Source organism: Apostichopus japonicus, chromosome 22 (genome assembly GCF_037975245.1).
Source record: "Apostichopus japonicus isolate 1M-3 chromosome 22, ASM3797524v1, whole genome shotgun sequence".
NCBI classification, from domain to species: Eukaryota; Metazoa; Echinodermata; class Holothuroidea; order Aspidochirotida; family Stichopodidae; genus Apostichopus; species Apostichopus japonicus.
In genome coordinates this window covers 4,691,698-4,711,034 of record NC_092582.1, presented here as the reverse complement: position 1 = coordinate 4,711,034, position 19,337 = coordinate 4,691,698, and the positions used below count along the sequence as shown (strand labels likewise).

Below are 19,337 nucleotides of genomic sequence, written 5' to 3'. Positions count from 1 at the left end.
TTATTCTGAGCCTGTCACGGTGCTCAAAAGAGCCCTCACTTTGTAGGTACCTACATGACTATACTCCCTGGTGTGTTGTCCGCCCAAAATATAACACCATGCTCAACCGAAAAGTACTTCCTGAATATTGCAAGCACTCCGATCCACGCGCACTACAATACTGCGTATTTGCAAAGTTCTACCTAATAATGCAAGCCGACTCCACGCGCATTACAATACTGCGTATCATTGCAGGCAAATGAAGTTCTAGTTGCAGTTGGGTTTACTTATTCCCAAGGGTTAGGAAACCAACAGAAATTGATTTGAAACCCTATATCTGTGATGATCATGGACGGAAAAAGACCGGGTTATATCAAGCCTTTTTTCGATGGGTGCTCAGAGAATTATGAGCCAGGCGAATAAATTTCGCAGCCATTCCCGGGACCGCCACTTCAACTTGCCATCTGACGAGAAACGAATAGGAGTGGGTACTGTAAACGCAACACAACGCCCGGGCCCCTTATCGATCTCGGGGCAGTATCCCATCCCCTTTGCTTTTCCTTCCCCTCGCCCCTCCCCCCCCCCCCCCTCCTCTAGTCCGGAGTGCTCCATGTCTCCACTCTTGTAGTCTCGACGCCTCGACTCTCCTTTCTTGTACGGTTATCTTGATAAAGCCGGGAGTCTAAAGAACAGTTTGGCAAAGCTATTTAATCTTATCTATTCTTTCAAATTTATAGATACAATATTGGTCGATTGGCATAGGCCTATAAAGCGATAGAATACAAATATAAGGGAAATGTAAATAAATAAACCATCGTGATTGTTTACCACAAATGAACTTTGATTGAAAGAACCCTTTCCATGGTAATTGAAAACAGTGCTTTGATCGTGCTAGCGTTCACACTGGCAGCAATACATACATTATAGGTTCAAGTACAACAACAAAAAACCAAGTTGTTGACTGCAATTGTATACATTGTTTTCCGTATCTTTTAATGAACTCAAGAAGCGAAAAAATGTTTCGTTTTGCTGCAGTCGCTGTTTGCTTTCTTGTGATTTCTGAGGTTTCTGCTCAGACATGTTTAGTCTCCGAGATTTCGTTGCAGAATGATTTTAGTCCTCAAAAGGTAAGAAACAGTTTACAATTAGGATACTCTATGTTATTGTTTCTGTTGTAATTTTATGAGTGTAGACTATAATTCGGATATACTTACGTTCTTTAACTCTACTTCGTCCTATTGAGTGCAACGTTGACTTGATTAATCGCTATTCTTGTCCATAATATAGACCTAAATGAACGTGGTTGTTTAGACTACGTTAGACATCATTTATTACTTCGAGTAGCCCACGTTTCAACCGCCTACCTCTACACCACTCACTTTCAGTCTTACAAAGTTGCTACCGACCCCAAAGTCCAAACACACCTCGCTCCTACTTGCACGCTACCCCTCTACCCATATTAATGGCCTTAATCTTAACATTGGTGGATCAAATATTTCTAGGAAAGGGTGGCTCAGGCGGGACATCTCTATGGATACCGACTTTGCTACCAAAACAGCGGCACAGAAGGTAATAGTGGTAACAGTATAAAAAAAGGTCAACATTACAAGTATAAACATCTCTGATTAAAGATAATAAGTAATTAACCAGCCCCCCCACCATTACCCCCATCCCTGTATTTTATCTAAGGATTGTGATCTGGGGGGTTATTTCTAGTTTAAGGTCAGTTATTGTGATATTATTGATGTCAATCGAACCTCACAGGGCAAACCAAAGCTAGAAGTTATAGAAGTTATTACTGATGTTGGGTCGATATAGCTGGAGTACATGACTGGTTTTGCACGGCCATACCCTTACGATGCCTCTTTCATTTCACTTCTCCAACAAAGCTCCACTCAATGAATTTTCCTCAATGTGACAATTTCGTAAGTTCTACATTATATACTATACATAAACGTCGAAATCTCATGTTAATTTCCTTTTCTATAGTACGTTGGCACGTGGTATATCGTCGCTCACATCCAAGATGGCGTCTATCCTTACCAGCGGAGATCACACTACCATTTAAACAGTGATATGACGTTCTCCATGGCAACACAGAGAATTGTGGAACCAGCAGGTTGTGAAGAGCCATGGCATTTCGAGGTAACTGGATGGAGTCCAGATGCAACACAACCGGCCAAAATGCTTGTCAGACCAAACATTGAGAACCTTGAAGTGGAGCCAGGTAATCTATTTAACTGAGGGAAATTTAAAGGCATTGAAGACTCGCCCAAACCGCGTGCGGCCATCTGAAAAAGTTAACTTTCCGTTGCTTGCAAGTGACGTTTTGTTCGTGTCGCTACAAAATGCAGACAGTAATGAAACGTGAATACCTTGTTTTCTTTAGCTGGACCTGAGATGTCCATCGCTGTATCGTTTATACACTGTGCTGTGGGTATTCACCGCAGCTGTATGTACTGGCTGTACACTAGTGTCTAACTTAACGACGGTAGCAAGCTGTGTGTGCATTATTTTCTGGGATCGATGGTGGTGTTTAACACTTCTGTTACACCTCATTCTAAACTAGGTCAGATTACCTGCATTAGACGTTTCTTTTTGCGCGAGTCTTCACACCCTTTAAGGTAATCTGAAATCAAACATTATACTGAGGCTATCGTGAAAAACACACACAACATATTTCTCACGAATTCGTGGCTACTGTTCAAGGTAGATCGACTTGATAAATTTTTTTTATCCTTGAAATGTTGTTTCATCAAAACATCATGACTAAAACGATGTCGAAATAGATTAGCTACCACACATGTTTCAGGGAGTTTTCTATGGTCCCTGCATGACTTCACCTGAGTGGCGGACACACGTGTTTACTGAAACATGAGTTCGCCATTGGCAGGAGTCGTTATCTGCGCCATATCCCCGTCAATAGGACTATGGTCACGTGATTGTAAACATAGTTTGTGTAAAACTTTCTACTGACCGCCCCCCCCCTCCCTTCCACACACACACTGGCACCCCAGCGCTCGTTCCAGTTGAGGATTTGGCCTAATGTACATGATCATTCAAGTCGTAGGATTTCCAAAGGCTCTTTCATGTATTTCAAAAACTGTCCATTTCCTCATTTTTCTGTTTTTTTTTTGCCTTGTAGAGGACTATTGGGTTATTTCAACGGACTACGTTAACTACGCGTTGGTATACAGCTGTGGTCAGGTTCAAGACGATGGAACGTGTGATCCTGCTCTTACGCATGCGTGGATTATGAGCAGGTCCGGTCAGCCTCTCGATCAAGGAAGCAATAAAGTGGTCGCAAATAAAATGTTAAATGAACTCTGTCTCCACATCGACCGTATTACCGAGATACCAACAGGTACGCTTACACTAAGTACAGCCTACTAGGCAGTGGCGGAGAAACAGGGGGGGTTGGGGGGGTTTTAACCCCCCCACTTTTTGAAGAGGGGGGGTTGGCCCACACAATCAACCCCCCCTAGATTTTGCCAGTAATGTTATGTTATGGCCTATGTTATGTGCTCCAAATGGCATAATTAATCATATTATTAAATTTGAAATTGTTAAAGTCATTTCAACCTTTTACCTGGTAGGCTACATCAACAATTAACGATAGAAAACCGAGTTAGAATTGACCCACACATTATTTCTAGCCCCTTTCCCCCACCTTGCGCATTGGAACTTGTACAGTAGCTCATAGCGCTAACTTCACTCCACAACAGACATACACAAAATAACGTTTTGCTGTTGAATAGCTTTGGAACTGTATACACTTGCCAACTTCAACGAGGTGAAGGAAGGAAAAGAAAAAGAAGAAAAGGAGAAAAGGATGGAGTAGAAAATACGGCAAGAAAACGGGAAGAGAAAGAGGAACAGTGACAAAATTATTCGAATTTGTAAAGCAAACAGCAGATATCACATCATATCAGTGAGCATGAAAATGGCGTTCCACGATAAACAGCCTCCAAACCATGGGCGCAGATCCTGGTGAGGACAGCGGGACGCGTCCCCACCAACTTTTTCAGTAGTGGGGACATGATATACCGTGTCCCCACCAATTTGTCTTGACCAATAGCTGCATTTCAAGTTCCCCTGTATTGAACTTTGGCGCAGTTTGATCCAGCATTGTGCAATTGACATGCAGCAGTTCTCATTTTATTGTATTTTATCCACAGTTGTTAAATATAGGACGGAAATCGCATTTGCGGCAGTCTATATTTGTTTTCTGGGAGAGGACACCAGACCCATCGTATATACAAAAGTCTACTTGGATTATTTGTCCCCTGATTTTCTTTCTGCAGACGCCCATGTATTTCTCCAAACTAAATTTCTAAGCCATGAGATCTAAAACTTAAGGAGGTTTAGGAGCATCATTAGGTCTGGGAAGTGTTATTTCCGGCGATCTGGGAGGTATATTTGCCCAAAAAAATCGTACGCTACGCGCGAACCCATGGTCGCGCTCCGCTTAGATAGTGTCATAGAACAGACACGTGTCCCCACCATTATCCAAGACTGATCTGCGCCCATGCTCAAAACTGTCGATGTGTGTAGTGTTCGGTTTCGGAAATATCTGGTATATTTTTATTTCCTTCAACGAAATTTTTTAGTAGCCGTCTGAATTTTCGAAAATTCCCTAACCAACATTCTTCATCATACTTCATCATACTCGTGCAATTTTGACCCGTCTGTTAGGGTTTGAAGGAGGTTTTTCTATATCGGTTGTCCATAGATGATATTTTGTGCAACATTATGGGTATGTTTTGAAGTGAATTTATTCACGAGAATTGTGAATTTTCAAATTCTGAAAAGTGGGGCTGACGGATATTGTGGGCCGCGATGAAGAATCACCTACAAAAGCAATGATCCACAGGATATGTGATGAAGTCGAACATGATGTGTGACTGGTGACAATCTTCAAAAAGGTTATAGATGAGAGAAAAAGTATTTGGAAAAAACTTGGTTCTCAGGCAAAAGTGTACATATTATGGTTGGTCAGTTTCAAGCCCGAGAAGTGCCATTTCCGGTGATCTGGGGGTACCAAAACCAGAAATTTGCTTGTACGCTGCGCGCCAACCAATGGTGGCGCTCCGCTTAGATAGTAATACGCTCCCCCCGGGTTAGAAAATCCTGCAAACGCCCCTGGTTAAATGCAGCTTTTCAAGGCCTGGGCAATGTCATTTACTGCAATCTGGGAGGCAATATTTGCCAAAAAATTCTTGTGCACTTCGCGCCAACTTATGGTGGCGCTCCACTTAGATAGTGAGCCAGCAGTTATGACTTTTTATTTCATCAATGGCCTGCAACCCCCCCACTTCTGACAAGAAATCTCCGCCACTGCTACTAGGCCAAACCAACTTTAAAACTCAACTTGATGCAAGATTGTTTGTTGACATTCGCTTATTTTGTTTTGTTCCTTTCTTCGTTGCAGTGAACGAGAGGCGGGGATGGGTAATAGGGGAGGATGCTGCACGACATATGATGGGGGAATGCTTCACAAAAATTACTTAACAGCTAGTTTGGATTTGAGGGGATCTGGCCTTTGTGAATAGAAACGCCTAATAATTTCATCACAATAGTTGCTCATAGCACACCAACCAATATTTTACCTAGTCGTGGTTTATACTTGTAACGCTGGCAATTTCTTGTTTCTTATCCAAGCAATCATAATTAAGTTGTGACAGCATATGAAAAGAGGAACCAGGGAGAAACTACAACTAGAAGTATTTTTTATAATTATGAAAGCTACTGACGCCTTCCTTTTTGAGAAGTTATATGCTATAAATTAGCAAAGTGTGCACCACTTCGCTCACACCCCACCCCACCCCTCATTGTAACGATGAACAGTTAATATGTTACGTTATGTTTCGCTCCACAGAGTGCGATGCTCAACTGGGCGTCCCTGGATTGTCTTCCGGTAAGAATGTTCGTTTTTTATTCTTGTTTTGTGTTAGGGGAAATTGGAAATCCCTTTTGTATGAATTTGTCGTAGTAAATGGTTAAACTTTAACCAAAGTCCTTGATTATTTTGCTGATTTAACAGAGGGACATTAGGCCCAATATTTAACAAGCTATAAAATTACAATATTTATTGAAAGTATTTTTCCTGGATGCTCTCTGATCCTCAAAAATATTCGCGCAGACCGAGGAGTTTCTGTGTATTAAGAATCGCTTACTAAAACCTAATGTTTCGAGGTAGGCAGTACACTACTTGTTATAGTATTAGCGTATATCAAGTCTAATTCTATACTGATAACGTACGTACCTTGCGAAGAGAATGCTCAGATTTCATCAATGAATTTTGAGAGCAATGAACTTATTGGCTAGACCGAACCAGTGACTATAGGATTATTTGTCACGTGCTCCGGCTACCGACCGAGTATATGAACAGCCCTTAGTTGTAAACGATCTCTGAACCATTTCCTCGAATCGCGTCGGAATGGGACGGGGGGGGGGGGGGCGGGGGCAGTGCCAATATGATGCCACAGTAGACATATTTATCCGAGTAACCATTTTTTTGTTTTTATATCTCAACCACTGCAGAGAAAGGATATGCTAACTGCATCACACACTTGGCGGACATCTTGATCAAGGATGACATTTCGAATGACAGCTTCCTACCGCGATGTGAGGAGGGTGGCGTCCTGTATAGACCACTGCAGTGTGCCGTGGACGGTGTGGTTTGTTGGTGCGTTGATGAAGAAAGCGGAAAAGAACTTCCAAACACACGTACTCGCTTACCAGAGTCACCTCCTTGTTGAAACTATACCCTGCTTCTGAAACACTCAGTCTTTTCCTGCTTGATTATAACAACAAATTGTGGCTGAAAAAAAATCTAATTACCACGTGTAGTTTGAGACCGATTAAAAATCACTTATCACGGGCAATAGGGAAAAGATTATTAAAGCAACCCCGTGACTAATTTTGAATAATCTATCATGAAAAAAAAAAAAAAAAAAAAAAAAAAAATTTCCATGAAAGCAAAACAGAAAAGTTGCAAAATTCCTGATTTGTTTAACGTATGATGGTGATATTTTAATATGGGAGAGTAACATGTGGCGATGAATATTAATGCCCCCTTATCTTAGATTCTGTGGGAAAAATTATCTACCAGTAGCCAGCCATATATGCTGCATAATCCAAAACCCGGCGACCACATCGAACAAATATGTATTTGTAGATCATATGTCATTTTTGCTGCTTTCTGCATGGTGGGGGGGGGGGGCGGGGGGGAGGATGGCGGTATAGGGTTAAACAATGATAAGCATCACAAATATCTGTAATAGATGGTAAACTTACAACAACAAAAAACATTCTTCTGAAAGTTGGTAAAATGCATGATTATGACAAGCTTGGTTAATCCATAGGGAGAAATTAGTTTATGATTAAACAGCTATATTTGAATGTCTTATCTTTCTATTATTCCTCTTTGCAAATTCTGAATCTGTAAGACTATACAGTAACAAAGGTGGAAACGTCATTAGTGTTCGAGCAAACGATATTTCACTGGATATCAGCTGGTTCTTTTAACCATTGCAAAATTATATTCTGGATAATGGTTGCATCAAGGCGGTTTTATTGGGTTGAAGGAGGTGGGGGATGGTGGGGTGGTATGTTCGTAACGTGGACACCGAAATGTCACCGAGTAATTTCTAAAGTAATAACCTTTTTATACATTGTGCCTTAAATCATCGCAACTGGTTACATGGGTTTCGTTTCTTTGTATACTTATACTTCCTGAAGAATAAATCGCCTTCCTTTTATGTATCTTTTTCAACATCAGTACTATTCGAACGGAGAAATACAAATGTTGAGATATAGACCAATATATCAAATTAACCTTCGTCAGTCGGGGGAATAATGTGCAGTCGGCTGATTTTCAACTTTTCCAAACGGTATTTTATGTAACACAAACGTGTGTTGAGACCCCAATATGCAGTCTATATATATTTGCCTCAGAATGCACCATTTGAAGCCTAAACTATGATGTTTCTGAGGGAGGACCCGCTGCAAGGTCGCGGGTGATTGAAGAGGGAGAGCGTTCAACCGAGTTGGACCGGTACATGTTATAGCTTTGCTCCATCCCGGCCCCTCCCCTACACCACCCCGCACCCCCTCCCAGGAGCAGTCACTTAAAAAAGGCCCTAAGTTTATCCAAGATTCACATTTCATGGTTTAACTTGATACATTTCATTCTGTTTTTAAGTTAAGGCTCTATTGAAGCAAGACACAATGATGACGATAACTTGACTTGTAGATTTCGTTTTATTTTAGGCATAGAAATAAACAAGATATGAACCTTTATAGTACAATATATTCATAATATGATCATAATGATTCACTGTTGGCTACCAGAGGTTTCAATAACTCAAACTTACTCACATAATGATGTCACAGCTGCCTGAAACCACTGATAACAAAAAGGTGAAAAAGAAAAGAAAAAAGCCTGATACATGGATCGGAATTGGGGGAGGGGGAGGGGAGGGGAACCCTCTTTTCACCCTCACACAAAAATTTCTGGTTTTAATGTGTCAGAATACACCCTTTGACATCAACAATTCTAATGCTTCCGTGGGGATGACACTCTCAAACCCCTGAACGAGGAGTTAACAATGTCCTCAGGGCTAACCCTCTGTCCCCCTCCCATTATATCCTGGGTTCCAGTATGTCTACCTTGAAAACCCAGACCAGGTCCTGACAAATGGGTATTTGATCATTCACTCCATTGGAATTCTAGTTCTGTTTGAGTTTTTGTTTGCTCAACCCAGACACTATTTCTCATAATTTGGGGAAATTTAAAAAAAATCCATATAGATTATGAGTAAAAATCACACATTGGTGAATCAAAACAGATATATATTTCAGTAAATTAAGACATTCTGACTATAAGCTACTTCTCTGGAGTTTTCCTTCGCTGTCAATGTGCATATTTCCCTACGGTTGATTGTGATCTTTATGTGACTCTTCACTGTTTTACAAAAGGAAATTCAGGTGGACACCAAAAGTAGTACAAACTCAACCATATACCTCAAATATTTGATTGAAATATGTTTTCACTTTGTCTGATAAGTAATAACCCTCCAAAATGTTTTTTTCTTAAATTTTAGAATAATTTATATAAATCTTTATATATCTTACATTGCATTCCGACACAAATAAATCCTCTTTACTGCTTAATTTTAACACCAAAACTGAGACTTTTTGAAATGTCACCACTTCACCTCCTCCCCCCCCCCTGACCCCCACCACTTCCCCTTCAAACAGTATGGTTCCAGCACCAAGGATACACAATAGATTCACTGTTATAATAGGATTTCTACATGAAGTAAAATCAAATATACTTACTGTGGCGGCAATCTGCAGTAACAATACCTTAGCATAATAATAATAAAAAAACAAAACAAAAATAAAATAAAAAATAACATGGCAATTACAAGGATATTTGACACTCTTTCCTGGTAGGTCACAACTTCACCTCTCTTCCCTTCCCCCTCCCCCCACCCCTCCAACACCCTTCATACTTGTTGTTCATGTGGATTAACTTCCCTTGGTCTATATTAATGCTTAATAGTCAGATACTACTAAGCATTACTTACTACATCCTACCTATAAATGAAATGAAATTATCTAACTAAACAATGACAACATTAATAAAACAAAATGGATGAAACCACCTTGGTTAAACTTCCCAACAAACTTGTGGGTTTAAAGATTCATATGACATTTGAGTGCTTAACACTCAAACCATGAAATAAGGGTGGATGCTACATAGGTGCAGCAGGGTGGCTAATGTAGGAGTGCAAAAGAAGAGTGAGTGAAGCCAGATGAATGAGGAGCCCGCTCAATAATTTCAATAATTTTAGAATTGTTTTAATACCCTCCAAATTTCTGACCAGCACTTTTCTTTCCTTAAATTACTTCTATATGAAGCAAAACAAAATTATGAGACTCTGAGAAATACTTGAGTTTTGAAAGACATTGACATCAAATAATGCCATAACTCGAATGAAGTTAAAGGATCTGACAATATAAGACATTTAACTTCACATGGTTCCGTCAATACTGATCTTGACAATACTAACGCTGGCGGTAGATATGATGGCTCCCTTCTCGAAGATTAGATATATATACTTCTGTTGGTTCGTCTTCGACAAGCTCGTTGGAATGGCGGTCATACAGCTGTAGCCGCTGGCTGCCTTCCAGATCTGTTTGGCACCGGCCCAGGTGTTCCCGTTGTCGTAGCTCCATCGTAAAGTCATGTTCAGACCTATCGGAAGAGACAAAGACAAGTACTCGTTTCAGGAGGCTGTCAAAATATTAATACTATTTTCTCTTTTTTTTACTTTGCATCTCGATGCAAAAAGTTAATATCGAGGGTCAAACAGTAACATTAAATATGTAGTCCAAGTTTTTAAGGATTTTTGTCTGGTTGTCACTCGGATGGCTAGGCCATACTTTTTGGTCGTTCCTACAGCAAATTTGGTCTTCCGAAGACATGTAGCAAAATAACAACGACCAATTTGCTTACTGTAAGAAATATGTATAGGTTTGGTGAATATAACATTAGCTTTGGAGGTGATACCAAACTACCACTTCACCTATTTGGGGTATTTCAGTTACAATGCAATACGAATTTGATTTGCACAACAAGTTGTCCGCCGAACAAACTTCTAAGCTCATCTCGGTCGTCCAAACAGAGATTCGACCATCTCGTACGACCAGATGAAAATTATGAGAAAACCTTTGTCCTGTGATGCCATGCATGCAGTTGATAGGTAAATGAAGGTGTTCAGAATTTTACCCCTGTCATCGTGTTCGAATTCTGGAAAATACCGACGAAAGTTGAGAGGCATATCTGATGGTGAGAAGGAAGGTCAAACGAATAATCACACGACATGAACATCAACTTACGGCCAAGTGTATCAGCTGGGTTGGAGAAAAAGAGGATTCCTTGGTACATTAAGATGTGTGCCGAGACCACTGGGTCGACCAACGCCGCATCAAATTTAATGTTGGATGTCGGTAAACTCTCTCCTCCATCCGTGCTGAGGCCAACAATCCTACACTTGCAATGGTAACTGTATTCGTTTCGGATGTTGAGCATGACCGTACCGTCTGGTAATTCCTCGGGCTATAAGCCAACAACAGAGAAAGACACAAGAAGAAGAAGAAGAAGAAAACTGTCAGTCTATAAATAAATACATTACTCAGAAATTTGATCCAAGAAGGAAGTCGTTTATCATTTTGAAAGCTAGTTAGAAAAAGTGGGAGGGATAGTCGCACCAACGGCAGCATGTACACAAATTTTGAAGGCAATCTAGGATTGCGATTTTTGTCGAACAACTGTACCACTTTCTTGAACATGTCCTTTTGTCTTCCTGTGTTCCAGTATTTTTCATGACCAGAATGCTAGATTTGTTTTTTTTTAGTTGCTGGCTATAGAGAAAGCACTGTTTGGATATTAATTTGGCATTTTACATGGCTAGAAAACTGGCCAATGATTTTTAGTGATTATGTTAGTAGTTAGTACACAAAATTACTATGGATTTATGAGTAACACTTATTACTCCCTACATTATAAAGCCTTCACCCCTCAGAATAAGTCGCAGAGAGTCTGAAATTAACTAAATATTAACCCAAAAACTTGTAAAAGGGTATAAAAGGGACCAAAAAAACGGGGAAAAAAAGAGATGTAAACAAATTACCTGGTTTTCATTCGGTGCAAAGTCTCCCTTTTTAAGGCCAGTGGAAGGAATGCTTTCCACTGTAAGTCCGTACTTCCAAGTTTTACCGTGGTCATCGCTGTAGATGCACTGGACGTAGCTGTTACGATGACCGCAGGCCAACAACCTTCCTTTGTACTTCCCATTTTTGAGCTATTTGGAGAGAGGCAACAAAATTATCATCAATGATGCATACAACAAAACTGTACAAAGAAAATATAGAAATTCGCCCGTTGTATCTTTACGAAGGTTCGAGATATCGGACGAGGATGAGCTTAACACATTCAGAGTCTAGAGCTCGACATCCTTGCTTGACTAGAGCTTAACACATTCAGAGTCTAGAGCTCGCACACATCCTTGCTTAACTAGATCTTCTAGAGCTCGGCACATCCTTGCTTGACTAGAGCTCAACACAATCAGAGTCTAGAGCTCGACATCCTTGCTTGACTAGAGCTTAACCCATTCAGAGTCTAGAGCTCGGCACATCCTTGCTTGAGTAGAGCTTAACACATTCAGAGTCTAGAGCTTGGCACATCCTTGCTTGAATAGAGCTTAACACATTAAGAATCTAGAGCTCGACACATCCTTGCTTAACCAGAGCTTAACACATTCAGAGTCTAGAACTCGACACATCCTTGCTTGAATAGAGCTTAACACATTCAGAGTCTAGAGCTCGACACATCCTTGCTTGAATAGAGCTTAACACATTCAGAGTCTAGAGCTCAACATTCTTGCTTGAATAGAGCTTAACACATTCAGAGTCTAGAGCTCGGCACATCCTTGTTTGAGTAGAGCTTAACACATTCAGAGTCTAGAGCTCGGCACTTCCTTGCTTAACTAGAGCTTAACACATTCAGAGTCTAGAGCTCGACACATCCTTGCTTGGAAAGGGCTTAACACATTTAGAGTCTAGAGCTCGACACATCCTTGCTTGAATAGAGCTTAACACATTCAGAGTCTAGAGCTCAGCACTTCCTTGCTTGAGTAGAGCTTAACACATTCAGGCACATCCTTGCTTAACTAGAGCTTAACACATTCAGAGTCTAGAGCTCGGCACATCCTTGCTTGACTAGAGCTTAACACATTCAGAGTCTAGAGCTCGGCACATCCTTGCTTGAATGGAGCTTAACACATTCAGAGTCTAGAGCTCAACATCCTTGCTTGACTAGAGCTTAACACATTCAGAGTCTAGAGCTCGGCACATCATTGCTTGAATAGAGCTTAACACGTTCAGAGTCTAGAGATCGACACATCCATGCTTGATTAGAGCTTAACACATTAAGAGTCTAGAGCTCGACACATCCTTGCTTGAGTAGAGCTAAACACATTCAGAGTCTAGGGCTCGACACATCCTGGCTTGAGTAGAGCTTAACAAATTCATAATCGATGACTTGACACAAATCTTGGCTATTCGTGGTTAAAAAAAAAAGGACATTGTCACCTTGCAACACCCAACGACTGGTTACAGAAATTCTTTGCAGCTACTGAAATTGTACCTGAGTGCAGTGTGATAAGGCACCCAAGCAATGCCATGATACTACTGTACCAAATCCTGGCAAAGAAAACCTGTTGTATCCAACTTAATATAATCAAGTCCACAGTTCTGCTACTGTGCACTGTGTGTCTGCTGCGGTACAAGTGTTCAGTATGAATATTGTGTGATTGAGTCTACGAATATGTACATGTACTTTTAATACTACACAATCTGTGTATCATCTGTGTAGGGTGAAATAAATCTTTGCTGGAACACTTTGTGAATTATATGCGGGCCAAATTAGACTCAAGTTATGGGGGCCTTTCGGTCCCTGGAGGACACCTATTTTCACCCTTTTGGTGATAGTCCTTGGTCAGCTTGGATAATTCTCACTGACTGAGGCCATCTTGTTGTTAGGCTGCCTGTGTACAGTGCATTGTGACTATACACTGACTTGTATGATATACATTGTACGATACAAGCATGGGTCACCCTAATACTAAAATGTACAAATACAGTATGATAAAAAATGAGAAATATGAGATTATAGTGTTAAATATCACAATGTTATGTAAAATGAAGTCGGCATAAAATTATCCACAAACTTCAAATAATGAAATATATATGCTTACTCAGCACCAAAATATCTGTAAAAGTGTTACATCTTGATTATGTTCATCTGTTTGGTACTGTACAACTAAAAAATATCCATCGAAGGTCTGATGTTTACAGCAGATAACATGTTGGAACTTACTGTTAATACCCACTCTTATGTTTCAACATATTAATTAAGGTTTATATTAATTTCTAATTTTCCCAGCAATCTTCAATTTTAAATCTACTTAGAAGTTATCCCACTTCCATTCCAGGTGACACTACACATGCAAGTAGCATCCGCACAATGTAAGTGTGAGTAAGTGTAAATTCCACCTACAATCAAGATTCACAACACATCAAAGAGAACCAACATCGATCGGTCAGTCTCTGATCCCAGTTGTTGTATTTTAAGACCGTCCTAAACTCGGAGATCAGCCCTGCTACTCGTTTGAAAGCATTGAATGAATTGACGCCTACCTGTATACCTCGACCTGGGCCGAACGGCATCGGAAATCCATCCCCTTTCATGGACGCACTTATGTTGACTGGTTTCTGCCAGGAGATTCCGTCGTCTACACTTTTCATGTACATCATGGACGTAATGGTACAGTTCTTGTGATGAGGACAGAGCGTGAAGAAGAGGAAGATACTAGCTGTATCGTCATCGACTAAGATCGCACCCAGATTGTCACCGTCCACGACCTTACCATCGTCATAGATGAAAGATTCTTCACTCCATTCAGATCCTGAAAAGGGCAGAAGGTTCAAGTTATTTAGTTTGGAGAGGCAATCAGTGGGAACTACACAATTGGTGCCATAGGAGGACGACCCATGTTTGCTTCGATGATTATCACCGTACAGAATGGCCGATATATCCATTCAACCTAAAAGACTTGCTAAATGCAATGTAGCTCAACTTTCATGTATACTTTTTCCTTTATTACATGCTACAATTGCGAAGCAAAAGGGTAGGAACTACAGTATTCTATACTCTCAAGGTTCAAGATATCATTTTTGGGGAAATGTGCAAATTGACTTCCATTAAACTAAATTTTCCATGTCATTTTTTCTTGATACTGGTGTATTACTTTCAATTTAAGTTACTGGTTAAGAGGTTATCTTCACACCTCTAAACATTGCCATACCTATTACCACAGCTTTGTCCCTGAACTGTAGGTGGCCTATACTTCGTGTGTCTCATTGTGTACATGTTTCTGTGAGATGTGGGGGGGGGGGGCGAGGGAAGGGAGAGAGAGAGAGGCAGATGGTCAAAGTTATACATGTGAAAAGAAGATGAAGGCTGAATTGGTAACCTACAAAACTTCAGAAGGGTAGAGTTGGAAGAATAGACAAGTAGCTGGTGACACAAACATCACAGTTTTGGGGGCAAACAGATACAACTGAGTGGGTTGACTATTAAGCAGAGTACACTATGGAGTATGAAGCAAATAGTTAATCTCCCTGTTTACAAGGACGTACTGTACCTCCATCAGTCGATCGTTTGGTTACGATGAACTTGCTGCTGGCATCCCCGGTAGAAGACTTTCTTCCTTCTACAATAGCGAGCAAGTTACCCTTTGGTGTATAAGTGATCAGAGGACACCTGTACATTGTCACATACTCTATATTATTCATCCATAATAGTTGCTCCTCCACAATCAAGGGGCTGACCTGTCATAAAGAACAAAATCATCAATTTTCTCTCTGAAATCTTACAGAGAACATGTTTATAATTTCGTCCATCTACTTCATTGCAGGTAATATAGGGTTTCCACATTCTTACCACATTTTTGGCCACATTTCTTACTAGCCTAGACAGGCTTGGTTTTTGGGGGTTTTCTAAGCTATAATATATAAAATAACAAGATGAAAGTCTGAACAACATGCTGAATTCCTAGCTAAAATAGACCTCAATGGTAGTGAGTCATATTAATTGATGAGGTGATGTTATATTTGTGCTTACCCTTTCAACACACCCTTCAACACAGAACTACTGCTTACTAGGCCTAGCTAATTCCAATTCAATTGGGTTCTCAATATCAGAAGTATTGTTGGCTTTTCAAGCAAAATCTCAGTGAATCATGAAGACATAAGCATATATCCTTATAATGAAAAACAAATGATGTTGATAACAGCTCCACAGTTTGTGACAAACTATGATAGGAATCAAAACTAACATTAGACCTAACGTCACAGATCACTAAAACAATAACACTGACAGCTTGCTTTCAGTTTCAGAGGATGTGAACAGTAAAGTTGCTACATGAACTTCATGAAGATACAATTGCAAACCTAGGCTATAGCAAACTTGTCAATGTCACCTATAAATAGAAAACTCCCTGACATTATTTAACTTGTGTGGTACTGACAAACCTTAAATTCAGCCTCGTTGCCCCCCCCCCCCCCCCCGCCCTCTTAAAAAACTTAGCCAAACATTAGCCTAGAGTAGTAGTAGTGCTCAGTAGTATTATAAATAAAAAAAAATTAAAGTAAATCCAGTCACTTGTCAGCAGTGACTAACTTGAACTTTTAGGTGTATTTTAATGTCGATTTGGCGAAGTAATCTGGAAAGTCTGTTTTAATCCTGATAAGGTACGATTGTGACCGAAAAGGCGATGGATACTTATTCATCATGAGACCCGGCGTAATCGGTATTAAAATTAATACTACTAGGCTAGTACTAGTAGTAGCCTAACGATGCGAGTTATCGCATACATCAACCTTAGACCTAACCAAAACTTCCGAAAGGAAGTATAGCACTACAGTAGCCGTAATTTTTTGTTAGCCTTTCGATCATTATAGAACAAGATTTACAGGAAAAGCACTGACCTGAAATTCCGCTCCATACGAAAGGCATAAAGACGAAAGGAGGATGACGAAAATAAGGCCCTTAGCTTCCATTTGACCAGTATTTGTACCCAAATAGTAATTGTGATATTACTGGATTGTTATGATATCGGCCTCAGTATTATCGTATATGGTCGACCGGTACGATCCGAGCTGAATCTGATGACAACGACAGTGGTAAATTGTTTTTGTTAGTCATCTTTCAATGAGTTTGGTCATATGACAGATTAGACTGCGTACATTGCTTCTTCTTTAAACTGCGCAGCCCATTCCTTGTTTTCGAAAGTAGAACGGGAATGGGGTGGGGGTTGGGGGAGGGGAGGGGAAATATCATCATAAAACAAAGATGATAAAAATGCAAAATGGTCACCGATAACGGAGGTAATTTGTAAACGTTTTCATGTTTACATTATTATATATCACATGCCAGAATAGCACATGAGATGTGGTGATCACGAGCGAACTTAATCAAAGTGTAGAGTAGAGGGGCAATTGTGAAATCAGCGTGTACGTGTATGTTTCAGGTATAGTGAAGGTCCTCTACTGGGTTGAACCAGGGAGTTGTTATGGAACAACTCCCTGGTTGAACTTTACGGACGCTTCTTCTCCTTTATTTTTTATTATCCATCTCAGATTGAGTATAGTGTATGATGTTATACGAACCAGTTAAACTTTTTTTTCAGGTTTGGTATTTTATCATTGGAAAGGATCACTTTCGTTCCGATTTTTGGTTATTTTTAACTGTATATACAAACTGGAGGGAGAAAAGTTGAATCAAACCGTAACGGAATTGGTAATTGAGGGTCGGTTATCACACGTACGCAATGTGTCACTGTATGTGTCTCTAACTAACGAACCAGGAGGGGTTGGCGATTTTCCTCCTTTTGAGTTTGCACTCGTGCCATAAAACCACGGTGAAACTGGAAGAAATGAACCAGATTAAGCCAATAACAATCATTGCCGAAGCTAATTATAACAACAACCATAGAACTTGAATCGGAAGACACAATATATAATCACAGTACATGGTACATTAGAGGACACCAACGCAATATCAACTTACAAAGTACCGATAGGCTTAAATACCCTCGGAAAACCAACAAAGCAACCATGTGCCATGACGTACGAAACCATAAAATTACTATTAAACATTAGTGTGATGCCGTACCCACAACACGAAAGAAGAGTCAAAACCTATGGCTTGTTCTGCTCCAATTTATTGGGGTCGTAGGGCCATTACTGGGTATTTGGGCCAGTAAAGTAAATAAAAGCACATAATACTAGAGCATGTAAAAGAGGACGTTAAAGAGGACGTTAAAGAGGACGGTGGTACAACGGCCATCGGACGGATTCGATAGCCCTGAGAACTTTACAGGTCCCACATCTCGAACTCGATTGTTACGTCAAAATGAATAGAAATAATAATGGTTAAGAAGTTCAAATACGAGTTGTTCTTACAGTGGTTAGACGGCGGGTGTGCAGAAGCAACGCTAATTCGATAGCTTAAAATGAAGGGTGCTCCACATCAAAACAATAGGGATTACTGTTCGTTGTGCGTAGATACAGGCAAATTGTCGGGTCATAGGTCAGAAAAGTTATTTGTTGCAGGGAGAGTTCGTGAATATGGATTACGCCACATTCCCTCACATACGTATATAATGATAAATTTACACATCGTTACGGGGTAGAACTTGCCACACACACAATGAAAAAACACTGGTTTTGTGGGTTAACTGCGGTTTCTGTGGGTCGTCTGGACTGACGTCATCAGCGTTCTTCCAAGTTCAAGCATTCTAGAACATGCTTAGTTTTCCCCAAGTTACTTCTTTGTCAGTTGCGTAACTGTAGGGTACCAATGTCACCGCTTCAAGTGTCTGAACTAGCCGGGACCTTCATCTTTACTTCATCTTGTGTTTAGCTATATGTTTTGTAAAGCGCCATAGAATATCTTTTTAGTCATGGCGCTATAGAAATATTGTCATAATAATAATCTAAACAGCACTTGACACAAATCCCTGTAAAATTATAAAACTGACAGAAAGATGACTATTGACTAACAGTTGTGATACGTTTGCTCACAATGTCGGAACCATCCTTGGGGGCCCTGGACATTGGGGATTCCTGAACCATCGGAACCGTATATATATGTATGTATATATATATATATATATATATATATATATATATATATATATAAGAGATGGAGAGAGAGAGTTCTGAGTTTGTCAGACATGAAGGATTTTTTACTTAGACATTTTTTCCAGTACCGGAGAAGGAATTCTTTGAAGGAGGCATTTAAAATCGACCTTTTTGAAAGTTGAACGTGCCTGGTGTTCGTTTACTATACAAATTTAAGATTTGAAACGAATACCCTAAATACAATTCTGACTGTTTTGAATGTTGTATGATAATAACGTCTCTGGGGGGGGGGGGTCCAAAAATAATGACAGTCGTATGTTTGTAATACACCCCCTCTACTTCTCAGATCTTTTGGTCTGCTAACTATCAGCGCTGTACATAGAGATCAACATCATTTTGTTCATGACAAATTTGTAACACATTGTAAAACTGGTCATTTCGAGCAATAAAAAGGCTTGTTTCCCCATTGAATTTTGTGTTATAAGGAAATTATATCGATATGGGGTGTTCATTTAAACGGTTTGGAATATTTTCGTCTTTAATAAGATTAGTGTTAACATTGTTTTCCACTGGATTAT

General features: G+C 40.1%; 2 protein-coding genes across 2 annotated transcripts; one reads left to right on the top strand and one right to left on the bottom strand.

The window, feature by feature from the left end:
* The first annotated feature begins 871 nt into the window (after positions 1-871).
* LOC139963810 (purpurin-like) lies at positions 872-6,950 on the top strand. Its single transcript, XM_071964989.1, has 5 exons — positions 872-1,106; positions 1,969-2,206; positions 3,125-3,343; positions 5,858-5,896; positions 6,523-6,950. The coding sequence occupies exons 1-5, from the start codon at positions 975-977 to the stop codon at positions 6,738-6,740; spliced, it is 846 nt and encodes a 281-aa protein (XP_071821090.1). The 5' UTR covers positions 872-974; the 3' UTR covers positions 6,741-6,950.
* Positions 6,951-8,225: 1,275 nt separating this feature from the next.
* On the bottom strand, positions 8,226-16,795 carry LOC139963809 (sialidase-1-like). The gene is made up of 6 exons (XM_071964988.1): positions 16,603-16,795; positions 15,258-15,444; positions 14,251-14,519; positions 11,685-11,855; positions 10,891-11,110; positions 8,226-10,246 (listed from the first exon to the last, which is right to left on the bottom strand). Exons 1-6 carry the CDS (start codon positions 16,672-16,674, stop codon positions 10,023-10,025), a joined length of 1,143 nt encoding a protein of 380 aa, XP_071821089.1. The 5' UTR covers positions 16,675-16,795; the 3' UTR covers positions 8,226-10,022.
* Between the last annotated feature and the right edge of the window lie 2,542 nt (positions 16,796-19,337).

Excerpts from the sequence above, each read along its gene's own strand:
- LOC139963809 (XM_071964988.1), bottom strand. The coding sequence starts at position 16,674 with ATGGAAGCTAAGGGCCTTATTTTCGTCATCCTCCTTTCGTCTTTATGC. Across the intron at positions 14,520-15,257 it reads CAAACGATCGACTGATGGAG|GATCTGAATGGAGTGAAGAA; the intron begins GTACAGTACGTC and ends TGCCCTTTTCAG. Across the intron at positions 10,247-10,890 it reads CCCAGCTGATACACTTGGCC|GTCTGAACATGACTTTACGA; the intron begins GTAAGTTGATGT and ends CTCTTCCGATAG.
- LOC139963810 (XM_071964989.1), top strand. The coding sequence starts at position 975 with ATGAACTCAAGAAGCGAAAAAATGTTTCGTTTTGCTGCAGTCGCTGTT. Across the intron at positions 2,207-3,124 it reads GAACCTTGAAGTGGAGCCAG|AGGACTATTGGGTTATTTCA; the intron begins GTAATCTATTTA and ends TTTGCCTTGTAG. Across the intron at positions 3,344-5,857 it reads TATTACCGAGATACCAACAG|AGTGCGATGCTCAACTGGGC; the intron begins GTACGCTTACAC and ends TTCGCTCCACAG.